Source organism: Monodelphis domestica, chromosome 1 (assembly GCF_027887165.1).
Source record: "Monodelphis domestica isolate mMonDom1 chromosome 1, mMonDom1.pri, whole genome shotgun sequence".
Taxonomy (NCBI): domain Eukaryota; kingdom Metazoa; phylum Chordata; class Mammalia; order Didelphimorphia; family Didelphidae; genus Monodelphis; species Monodelphis domestica.
In genome coordinates this window covers 105,330,518-105,343,099 of record NC_077227.1, presented here as the reverse complement: position 1 = coordinate 105,343,099, position 12,582 = coordinate 105,330,518, and the positions used below count along the sequence as shown (strand labels likewise).

The following is a 12,582-nucleotide window of genomic DNA, read 5'->3' as shown; positions in this document are numbered from 1 at the left end:
ATCCCATTGGTTACATGGGGGTAGAGAAAATGAAAGCCAGTAGGTTGATTTTTATGGTGTCCAGTAAGGCCTAAGTTATGGCATCCTTTTAATAATGATTGTAAATGAGGGCAACTATGTGCTTAGTGTATAGAAAGCCTGGCCTAGAGACAAGGGGTCCAGGATGCAAATCTGGCTTCAGATTACTCCATAAGGGTGACCCTGGGCAAGCCATTGCCTAGCACTTATCATTCCTCTGCCTTGGAACCAATACACAGGATTCTAAGATGGAAGGTAAGGGTTTTTTAAAAAAAGATTGTAAATGTTGATGGGACACAATTTTACCTTCATGTTCATATAAATCAGGGTTTGGAAAGCCCTGGGATTCTTGCCAAATATAGTCAAATGTTCTGTTGCTAGTAGAAGCCACTGTAGAAGTTAGTGAGTGTGCATTCACTTTCTTAGCCCTTATTCACCTCTACTCTGCTTAGTGATCAGTAATTAGTCTTTATCCCTGGGGCATGTCAAATGAAAAGGAGTGAGCCATCCCAGCCACACCCCTTTAAAAATATTGCTTAATCTGAATATTTCTCTTGGCCTTTTTTGAGTAATAATTTGGCAAAAGGCAAATTTTAATCCTGCATAAGAATTTGTGACTTTCTGGCCTCTCCACCTGGTCCTTAGGCTTAACAAAATCCCAAAGCAAAAAAATGATTCCCGTGCCTTGGGTTCTAGTCCCATTTCTTCTTGAATTGAGGCCACTTCCAATTTAGACCTGTGATGATATGGAATAGAACCTTGGCCAAGATCAATTAGGAATTAGTGGGAAACCCCAAATATACAGTTGAGATGTGTAAGGTGAGTAGAATTTTAGATAGGACTAATTTTTTTCTAAAAATTTTCCATGAATTTAAGTGGCATATAAGAAGGCTAGCTATCTCAAATTGCATATTTCCAAAAAATGCTTATAAACTTTTACATTTACAGTGGGGAAACTCCCCCTTCTCTCCTCCATTCAACAACCTTCAGCTTAAATATGACCATTTGAAGAGATAAAAACACTTGCTACCTATTGCTGAAAAAATGATTCCTTTTTATGTACCAAAAGAGGGGTTTGGGGTTCTTTTGCTGTCTTAGGTATACAGAAATAAAGATTATAATTCTAATTTGAATCTAATAAAATTTGTATTTAATTTTATGATTGTGTTTATTTTAACAGGGGCAGAAAGCGCTTTGTAAGTGAAGGAGATGGAGGTCGTCTTAAGCCAGAGAGCTACTGAATATAAGGACTCTTGCAGCCTTAGATGTTATAAAAATATATCTGAATTGTAAGAGTTGCTTAGCAGTTTTTTTTTTTAAGCACTTGTTTTGGGTACAAGGCATTTCTGATATAGTTTTATAAACTTACATTCAAGGTGGATTTTTTTTTTTAAGAAAGTTTTCTTTTTTTTTTGTGGGTATAAAAGTTGAGGGAACAGAACAATAACCACTCTGAAGTGGTATATTCAAATAAGCTACCCTTTTGTAAGTGCCATGTTTATGACCTAATCATTCCAAGTTTTGCATTGATGTCTGACTGCCACTCCTTTCTTTCAAGGACAGTGTTTTTGTAGTAAAATCACTGGTTTATACAAAGCTTTATATAGGGGGTAAAGTTAAGCTGCTGAAAACCCCATGTTGGCTGCTGCTGTTGAAATACTGTGCTTTGGGAGAACAAAAAGGTTATTTCTTTGTTTTAAAGAATTTTAAGAAAATGGGTTAGTCATAAGATTTATTCATCTTTCCAGGGAACATATTGATTGGTCTTAAAGACTAGACAGTTCAGTAAATGGTGGCTGGAACATCTATTTTTCTACAAAACTGGAAAAATGAACCAGGTTCTGGAAGAATGTATTACAAAATAAAATTTGTGAAGCAGTATTTTTGCGTCTTTATTTAGATGAATTTTACTCAGAAATCCCAGTAACTTATCATTTAAGCAATCTTACACATTAAGTTGTACATATATGAAGTTTTTTATATTTCTTCATGAATGTCAAAGTCTGAAATAATCAGCTTTTCAAGATGAATGGACTTAGTTATAAAAGCTTTTTTCCTTGCAATTAATAAGTAACTTGAAATGCATTATGGTTAAAAGCAAACCAAAATGTGCTAATAAAAAATAACCTAATGATATGCTTGTTCTTTTTGATATAGGGAGCAAATATAGGAAATGTGCTTCTAAAACTATATTGGAAAACCTTCAAATGAATTAGTAGTAGTGACTTCAAATCCATATCATTTCAGTATTTGACCTATTTGACTAGATGAAGCAAGTGTTTGGAAATATGCATGAAATAGAAGTCTACAGACATTCTTAACTTGCCAGTTATAGGAATGTGTCATTAGATTTTGTTAAAATAATGAAAGCCAAGGGTATCATAGGTCATATTTTTAATCCTTGTTGAAAATAGTTCTTGCCCATTGCTTAATATGAGACTTAAGTCCAATTAGGTAGCAAGGCTTGAAGGGCCCATTTTAACCTATTTTGTACTAAGTTAAAATAGACATTCACAACTCTTAATTTGTTGTTAATATAAATTATAGACCTTTTAAAATTAGCTTGGAGGTGAATAATAGCCTGTTCTTAGGTCTTCAGTAACTTACATAAATTTTCTGTTCACCTTTAAAAACTACAATTAATGATTGAAAAGATCATAGGATCCCCTCCTTCCCTTTTCTACTAATTAACATTTTAGAACTGAAAACCTGTATAGGTGACTATTAAAATGTGGGTGTGAAGTCTAAAGCATACTAAGACAAATTTGTATTTTTAAAAAGCCAGCCTTTAATTGTCAGGAATGTTGCTACATTTCTTTTGCTCCAGTTGGCTAAGAAAGTTTGGCTTTAACTTCTGTTAGAAAATATTGTGTAAAACATAGGTAGTTTTATCAATTGAAGTAAAAGCAGTCTACCATGAACTTTGCTTTCACACATTGTATATATGTAGTATATCCTTATAATTCTGTTTTTAAAAAATTTCTTCTCTACCCAACACTGTCCATTGAAAAACATGAGTACTTAAGCAAAACATTAAAAATGTAATTTTTAGTCTTGATATAGTATTCAGAAGCCCAACGTGTAGAATTTTCATGAAGTTGCACATTTTTATGGGTTTGTTGGATCTCTAAACTTGATAAAAAAAATAGGAATGTTCTAGGAATGTTGAACAACATCTAGACAAAGAGCAATCTTGTGGAAGAACTTCAAATTCCAACAACCACTAGTCAGTACCATAGTTTTAAAATAAAATTTGGCCAAAGTAAAAGTTGGACCATAGTCTATATAATAGGAATCATAAGAACTTAAATAAATCATCTTGTTTTGATGACTTATACCTGTCCTTTCATTTTAAATAAATTTTACCTTTAATAAAAATTACAGCTTTAGAAAACAAATGTGAATTATTTTGAAAAATACAGCAACTAAAATTAGTAACAAAATTGATTCATTGGTTTGTTTGGTGCTGTTCCTTTTCTGCTATTTCCTGTTGGCGAATAGTTTCTTGTGCTGTTTGCTGCATTTTCTCTAATTTTTCAAGAGTCAGAGATTTTAGTGGCAGAAGTTTGGGTTTGCATAGCACCATGGTGGCCACATCTTCCACAGACAACTGCCCTGTTTAAAGAGAGAGAAACAATGGATTATTGAGCAAAGTAGCAGAATGTTTTGGTTTTGTACTTAAAACTGAGTTTGGAAGTAAAGCTGTCCATAGCATTTTCGCAATAACAAAGGCATGATAAGGCTTTGGAACTCCCTATGATTCATTTAGATAATAGCTGTGAGTGGGCTAGAGCAAGTATTTTATGTCAAGCCAGTGGGCATGGAACAGCCATGGAGAGTTAAAAAGCTTTTCTGAGAGTACTGCTAATCCAGTTTTTGATTTGGGGAGGGGGTCAAAAGTCTTAATATTTTTGAGAAGTGAAAATCTAGGTGTGTGAGGCAGTGTGCGATAGTAGATATAAGTGTTGGGCTTGGCTCTTCTTAGCATGTGACCTGATTAAGTCATTATATTCCTTAAGACTTCTCTACTAAGTTAGAGGCAATAGAAGGATTACAATTTACATAGTTTGAGGGCTACCAAACACCTTATGTCCTCCAACAAACCTTAAGTACAGACAGACAAAAATACTGTATTCTATTCTGGGTGCCATTTAAAAGCAAAAAATGGTTAAAATTCAATGTGGCATAGAGCCAAGATGATGTGGACAAGTAGTATGGTTCTAGACAAATCATTCCACCTCTATAGTGCTCTAAGTAACTCAAGATAGAAGTTGCAAAGAAGTTTCCAACTTTCATTGGTAGAAGGAGTTTCTTCACCTGGGAGTCCCTATACAATGAATACAGTATAAATGTCTAACTATGCAAAACATTGTGCTAAGTATTGGGGATAGAAATAGAAAAGGGAATTCCTGCTTTCATGGTGTCCATATTAAATGAAGTTCAGTCTATCCCCATCTCTACTTTTAAGGTAAATCCAAAGGAAGATTACCAGGATAACAAGGGGTGTTGAAAACCACATCAACAACCAGTGACAATTTAAGGAACTGAAAGTCAGGACTAAAATGAACTGGGTCTTTCAGACTGAAGGGCAGTTCTCTTTATCTATTATAATCAATAATTGCTTTTCATATATTCTAGGACTGTTAAAAAAAAACAAACCCTTTTAAAGGATTGCTGATTCTGGATTAAAGGAATCGGGGGAAAATGGCTTTCACCTGCAGCTATTTACTAAGAAGCAATGTATAGACCATACAATTTTGATACACAGATGTTCCACATTTTAAAAATGTTTTAAGGAGATATTTTAGGATCATAGGATTTAGATTCTAAGGTACCCTGGAGAACCAGACTAACCCACTAATTTTGCTGAAGGAAACTTGCCCAAGGTTATACAGGGAGTAAAAGTGGGGCTGGGATTCAACCTCAGGTCATCTGATCTCAAATCCAGGGGATTTAAAAAATACATGCTCTAACATGCCTTTAAAAAACGATATCACATATGGATGTACTTGTATAATTTGGTTTTCACAAACATTTTTACTTGCCAGAAACAAACAAAAAAAATCTTAACCGAAGGATATAATATCAATGCAACAAGATTTCCCAAATCACCCTCCCCCCCCATTTAAAAATTTAAGTTTCTTTGAAGATGTGGGGCAAACTTATTGTGAAGGCAGTTGTGGGAACCAAAATCAGAGTTTTAAAACTTAGAAAGATGATAATATAGAATGCTCCCCCCCTTTGGCATATTACCTATGACTTCGAAGAGACCAATAAGTATTACTGATGGGGGTAATGATGTAATTACCTTGTTTGGGAAGGACTTCCCGGAACATTGACTTCACCTCTGCCATATCAGAACTGCTGTATGTTGTACTTTATTTCCTTTTGAATAGAATAGACATTAATCTTATTTTTCTGGAACAAAGCACATTTCTGTAACTAATTTTGCTCCATAAAGTATTGCTGGTGTAATTCAAGTCAAGAAGTAGATGAACAGTTTTCACTGCTTATATAATTTCTCTAGTATCTTTTCATCAGATTGGGTTGAAGTGAGTAATGTGAAAATCTTGTAATTGGAACACTGCCTCCTTGGCAACTTTTACTACTATTTGAGAATCTCCCTAATTAGATGGTAGTAATATTTTGTCATAGTCTCATAAGAGCTGCAAGGGCCCCTGAGTGGTCAAGTCCAAATTCCAAAGCTGAGGACCCAATAGAAAATATATAATTGGAAGTTTCATATCCTAAAATGTTTCCTTCCTTTCTACAATTCCTTATGTTAATAAAAACTTTCAATTAAAAATGAAAAGTGACCACGGAGCTTTGGTATTTCTGTCTCTGAGGATGGATGATTTAAAAATGATTATAAGACAACATTTATATTTAGAATCGCCTTTACTTTCAAATTTAAGGTCTGGGGCTTAAAGCATCACTGATTCTGGAAAATGGAGGACAAAATAATGCCTGTGAATCCTAGCATCTCTCCTACAGTTGGAAATGAAGTAAGGAGGCAAGAAGGGTAGAGAGAATTAGGGCATGTTGGTAAAGAGAAATAAATGATAAACACAGGGAGTCTCATTTCTTGTGGCAAACAATTAGCTATCCCTTAAAAACCATCTTGCTTTGAGACAAGGTAAAACACATTTCACTTATAGAAACTTCTACTGTTTATTGTGAATCTTGAAATTTCTCAGACTTGTGAATGTTAAAAGATTCTCAGAGGGGGCAGCTGGGTAGCCCCGTGGATTGAGAACCAGGCCTAGAGACGGGAGGTCCTAGGTTCAAATATGACCTCAGATACTTCCCAGCTGTGTGACCCTGGGCAAGTCACAACCCCCATTGCTTAGCCCTTACCACTCTTCTGCCTTGGAGCTAATACACAGTATTGACTCCAAGACAGAAGGTAAGGGTTTTAAATTAAAAAAAAAAAAAAAGATTCTCAGACTCTACCTTAGAACATTTGGTTAAGACCATTCCCCATTTTAAACAATGAAGCTACTTAGATCTAAAATGTGAGAACTCTACTTAGATCAGAAATGGGAAGACCTCTACTCCACCGTACTTAAGACTTGCTTTAGGGAAGAAAACGCCTTGCAGAACAATGAAAAGTACTAAAACCCATACTTAAGCCATGCCTATTTTTAGAAAGGGGTGCTAAGTACCTATAAAGGTCAGGCAACTTGTGAACTTACAAGGAGCAAAGAGGTGAAAACTTAGAGCTTTCCTGATGTGAATTACTCAGAAGTTTTAGTCTACCCAGAAAAGGTGAGAGCAAGATGTGAATTAAGAAGGTGATAACAAAATGTAAATTAAGAATGGTCAGTCCTTTGAAAAACGTCTACTGTGATTGGTAGATGTAAGGACTTAGGGGACGTGACATAGGAGAAATTGCCCTTTAAATAGGAGCTCAGATAGGAGCTCAAGGGACTCATTCTGAAACAGTCAGCTGGGAAAGGCTGCCTTGAAGGGTCTCTCTCGAGACTCTCGGGGACAGTGCAGATTCAGGAATTGAGCTGGTTAAGTCAGCTGAGATGGAGCTGGCCTGGTGTCACTAGAATCATTGCTTGGACAGATCTTATGGTGAGTGATTAAAGACTGACTGATCTCTCTATTAAGACTCAGGTCTAGGCCATGTTGGCTTAAGGCCCTTCATACTTATTCCTTTCTTACTTTCTTTTCTTTAATTCCTCATTTGTATTAATTAAAATCTCTATAAAACCCAGCTGACTTGGGTATATTTGAATAATTGGGACTATTTCCCTGGCGACCACCTTATATTTGATTTAAAAACAAAACACTGTAGTGAAAACATTTTCTGCGGTCACAAATTTACTTACCCACTCTTATATCTACTACAATTTAAGTCTTCCACTATTTTAATCACTACAGTTTACAACCTCAACCATTTTAATTCTTATAGTTTATGGCTCCCAGTCTTTTAAATGCCTCATTATAAGGTCACAATTTTGAAGTAGGAAGAGTGCTCATTTGATAATAGATGTAAGTTTTCACAAAGTATCAAATATGCATAAACGTGAGAAGAAACTCTTTAAGCCAGTAATGCTGGGGGGGGGGGGGAGGGAGAGAAAGGGGTAAAGGGGGGGGAGGGGAGGGGAGAGAGAGACAGAGACAGAGAGAGACAGAGTCCATCTGCATCCTCCACCCCTTGGCTGCAAGGCGGAGGGGTGGGGGGGTGGCAGAAAGTGAGGAATATCCTCTGGCCCATGGAGAAGAGGAGGGGAGAAGCTCTGTCTTGAGTTCCTCTGCCTTTCTAGTAAGAAACTCTTAATGGGTGACAGCAGGTGTGCCCACACAGAGGGCTCTGCATGCCCTTTTTGGCACACATGCCATAGGCTCTCCATCATGGCGTTAAGCCAATTATTATAATTTATAATCAGACATCACTGGAAAAAAGCATGGTAACTGGATCAGACAAATAGTACATATATTATCAAGAACATTCTGTGACAAACATTCGAAAATCTCGAGCACAATATACTGGACCACTTTGATCAGGAGCCATCTTACAGTACAACAGAGGGTATATTACAAAGATGATCTTGGACAAGGCTGAGAATACAAATCTCAGCATGGGGTAATTTTTTTGTATGTTAAGGTCTCCCCAGAAAGTCCCACCCTTTTCTTGATGCTAATTATGCTGATGCAATATTACTGTTCAACTTTCACAACAGGATCACATTAAAGGTGGCTATATGGTTTGGTCTCTGCTGGAGCCTGTCCTCTCTGCTCCCACAGCTAGTTAGTATACACAAATGAACCTGCTCCTAGCCTCTTAGATTCCCCTGCTTCCCCTTCCTCTTCTGTGTCGGGGCCACCCACTTCCCATTCCCACAAGCAAACCCTTCAGCACCTATTTTAGAAATCCAGCCACAAGCTTCTGCGTGGATAATATAGCCACTTTACCAGAACATGTTTATACCCCTTAATTGTGGGTTGTACCCCAAGATTCTGTCCTCTTGTGCTCATATTCTCTATACACTTATTTGGTGACCTCATCAGTTCCAATGTGGGCTCTATGAGGATGGCTCCCAATCTTAGAGGCAGCTAGGTGTAGTGGTACAATACATAAAGTGAGTCTGGAATCAGAAGAATTGGTTTCAAATCCAACCTTAGACACCTATTAGCTTTGTGCCTTGGACAAGTCACTTAACCTCAGCCTCAAATTTCCTCATATGTAAAATAGATATATCACCCATCTCTCAAAGTTGTTGTACAGTGCCTGGCACATTGTAGGCACTACATAAATACTAGCTATCAACATTATTACTCTAAGTCTCCATCTTTAGCTGTGCATTTCTAATAAATATTTCAAGTGGGACCTCCCCTAAACTGATAATTCAATGAGTCTAAAAGTGAACTATTTATCTAACCCCCATCTTAACTTCCCTATTTCTGTTGAGATTACCATTATCCCTCCAACCACCTAGGTTCAGAACCTGGATGATTTATTGTTTTATCATTTATCATTTACACATTTTATGTGTTTTATTTACCATTTAATATTAGCATAATGCTACTAAAATGCTTGGAAATGATTCATTCTTTATGTAAATTACTATTTTTTCCCGATATCTTGCCTGTCCTTTTCTCTCTAACATACCGAGTATATTTCTAAATAGTTATATTTGTGACTTTATACTACTGCTCTTAGTATTCAAAAGACCCTGATTATGATATCCACAATTTGTGAATGTGAAAGTATTTCAAAGATGCCTAGAAACATATTAGTGTGGGAATAGCTATTTGTCTTCTTATGATAGTTTAGTCTTACAGATGCAATCCTTGATGGTGGCCTTTTTTATTTTACAGTTCATCTTTTAATTCCTCATCTTAGTCTCCTACTAAAACTTTAACATTCTTCCTTTTAGCAGGTTCATAATTTTTAAAAACTCTATCCTTTTACCTATCTTATCTTTTTTTGTTGTTTAGTCATTCAGTTGTATCCAACTCTGTGACTGGGACTAATCATTTTTCTTGGCTAGGATAATGGAGTGTTTTGACATTTCTTTTTTTCAGTAAATGCAGTGGATGCTTTTGTCAGGCAATCAGAGATTAAGCTACTTGTCCAAGGTCACAAAGCTTGGAAGTGTCTGAGGTTAGATTTGAATTATTTTCCTAAACTCACACTCAGTGTTCTTAACCACTGAGCAACAGCTGCCTCTTTGTCTACTAGATTCTAAGTTCTTAAAAGGCAGGATCATTATGCCTATTCATGTCTATGGGTGACAAATTTAGAATCCAGAAAGTCTGAAAAGACTAATGCAATTATTAAGATGAAATTTAGTAGAACAGAACATTTTATACATGGATTAAAAAATAACAAGTAAAAAAAGATATGAAGGTTTCAGTGAACCAAGTTGGCAGAGGAACATAGTAAAAAAAAGGAAATGCTATTTTAGGTTGACTTAGAACAAAAAAGTATCCAGAATGAGGGATGCTCTCCTTTAACCTGGTCAGATTATATAGGTATATCTATCTCAAATACTAAATTCAGTTTTGGATATTAGGAAAGTCATTACCAAGGCAGAGTACATCCAGAAGGTGACCAGAATGGTCAGGGGACTAAAACCTATATTATAGAAGGATTAGTTGAAGGAGCCAGGGATACTTATCCTGGAGAAAGGTTAACTTATGTGACAATTTTTTTCCCCCAAATATTTGAAGGATGATATGTGGCAGAGATTACATTGTTTTACTTGGTCCCAAATGGGCAGAACTAGGAGCAATCAGTGGAATTGCAAGAGGAAGAGAAAGCTGAGCATGATATTATGAAGAATTTCCTAACAATTAGGGATATGTACAGGTAGAAAGGACTGCTTTAGGAGGTAGGGAGTAGCTCCCCATTACTGTAGATTTTTGGGTGGTAGCTAGATGATGGCATTTTTGATTATGAGTAGAAGGGGCCTTTGGCTGTGTATGTGTTGGATTAGAAGGCCTTGTAAGTCCCCTTCCAATTCTCATACAAGATTTCTATGACATGGCCAGGTATAAGGCCATCTACCCTATTAAATGTTATACAGATTTTTCATTTAACAAACTCTGTCCCTTCTTCATGTTCACTCACACTCTGTACAATTTGCTATTATGTTTCTGTCAATGGAAATTACAATCCTTCTTGCCACTGAGTAGCTTTCTAAGTTAAAAGAGGGATAAAAGATAGATAAACATAAAGGTTAACATTAAACATAATTCTCTCTTTGACTTCAGAGGAACAAGACCAACAGCACTCTTGCTAGAAAGAAAAGAAATCCTTTCACCTTCCTTCCACATAATCCAAGGTAATGAGCTTGTCACAAAGCTCCCAGGAAACTGCTTTATCAGCAAGCACACCAGCCATATCAGCTATTCAGAAACTTAAGATGATTCAATTCAATAAGCAAGCATGTATTAAGCTATTATTATGCTCAAGGCACTTTTAAAGATAATTTAAGAGCAGTTTCTTAGTGGATACACAATTGTGTTGCTATAGCTTTGTGCTTCTCGGCTATAGTTCTACACACTCCAAGATACTGAGCTAATTCCATTAGTTTGGCTCCGTGGCTCTGGAAATGTGCAGGGATCATGTACAAAGCCACTCAGCTCATGGGGTGATGCTATAAAGGTGAAGCATCCTTAATAAGAGTAGAATGACCTTTGAATGGCCATTTTGGTGGGCTAGTTCAAATGCTGTATGCACAAAAAATGCTGTACATGCAAAAATAATGTTGTAATTGCCTGGTGCCAAATTGCAGCAGCTCTGTAAATAATGCATTTTCCCTTCATTCTTAAGTTTTTAGTTATAATTTTCAGAAAACAAACCTGTCAGAGTGAGGTTCAAATCCTCCTCCCAACTTAGAAAAGCAAATGAAAGTCATGAGTATTTTGGGACTTAAAAAACAAGTAAACAATTTAAGAGACTGTGTGATATCACTGGAATGGATACTTTATCCATCACTGCAAATCATAATCTCTCTATATCTTATAGACTTATTCAAGATGAACTGGAGCTCCAAATTCATAACCTGATATGGTAATAAAAGCCCTTCAAAAGGTTGCTTCTGAGATGACAGGCATACAATCCATTCATTGTTCTACTCTAATTTGTTACAGAAGCTAGCTTACTTTTCCATGTACGACTTTGGTGGAGGTTTTACTCTCACTTTGATAATTTTTATGCCTGATGCCTTTTTAATACTTTACCAGCATATTCTATACATAGTATTTTTAAAGGTGTTTTCTTTGCAAGGTTAACCTTAAGTAGGAACTTACTCTCATACCTTTTGGGAAAGTTAATTTGCCTATCATAGAAGAAGCATAGTGGGCAACAGGGAAGTAGCAGTGATGCTATATATAGAAACAACTACTAGGAAAAGAACAAGGGAAAATAGCACAGATTGTCTTTCACTAACTAAGGGGAGCAGATTTGTGAATTTCCAGAAAACTCTAGATCTAGGAGAGACCTTACACTTCAAAGATCTAATCTAGGCCATGGATCTCTAAACTTTTCTGACTGCATTCCTATCATTAACATTTTGTTAGTAACTAGGATCTTGTTTTACATGATGAACACATTCCAATACCTTACTTCATATAAGCTGAAAATCATGCATAATAGCAAACACAATTATTTAATAAGCATTTATTATACAAACTTTATATCTAGACACTTAATGACTTCTTTTAGATTTATCTGAGCTACTAGCATCAGTACTCAATACTACTCTGGGGCCATTATTAATAACAGAATAGTATTAATGATACAAAGAGAAACACTGCTCTGATGGGGACAAAACTTGTTACAAGCAAGAACTTCAGACAGAGACTGATGCAAGCCAATGTTTGGTGTAAAACAATATAATCACTCATATTAACGCTTCTTAGAGAGTGGGATAGGTGGACTAACTGCTGAAAGTCACTTAGGAAAATGGTGCAGATTTACTGTGTAATTAAAAATTTTTACATATTTTTCTGCTTTTATTTTTAATACTCATTGAGTATATCTGAATTTGTGCAGGTTGAGATTATGTAAAATGAGATACGGTTTACTGAATATATATTACT

General features: G+C 36.0%; 2 protein-coding genes across 9 annotated transcripts in view; one reads left to right on the top strand and one right to left on the bottom strand.

Moving 5' to 3' along the window:
* Positions 1-1,899, top strand: part of PDCD4 (programmed cell death 4) — a 57,337-nt gene extending 55,438 nt beyond the window's left edge. For 3 of the 6 annotated variants that reach the window (XM_056820196.1, XM_056820195.1, XM_056820197.1), the window contains 2 exons: positions 1,199-1,307; positions 1,767-1,899. In XM_056820196.1, the coding sequence (XP_056676174.1) occupies positions 1,199-1,259 (61 nt within the window). In that variant the 3' untranslated portion in view covers positions 1,260-1,307; positions 1,767-1,899. Of the gene's footprint in view, positions 1-1,198 lie in introns of all 6 variants that reach the window. The other 3 variants (XM_056820198.1, XM_016421825.2, XM_007479026.2) reach the window with 1 other exon arrangement.
* Positions 1,900-2,782: 883 nt separating this feature from the next.
* BBIP1 (BBSome interacting protein 1) overlaps positions 2,783-12,582 on the bottom strand; it is a 46,431-nt gene continuing 36,631 nt past the window's right edge. For all 3 annotated transcript variants that reach the window (XM_056820199.1, XM_007479025.3, XM_056820200.1), the window contains exons 2-3: positions 5,327-5,403; positions 2,783-3,633 (exon numbers count right to left, since the gene is read on the bottom strand). In XM_056820199.1, the coding sequence (XP_056676177.1) occupies positions 3,467-3,633; positions 5,327-5,372 (213 nt within the window). In that variant the 5' untranslated portion in view covers positions 5,373-5,403 and the 3' untranslated portion in view covers positions 2,783-3,466. The remainder of the gene's footprint in view (positions 3,634-5,326; positions 5,404-12,582) is intronic.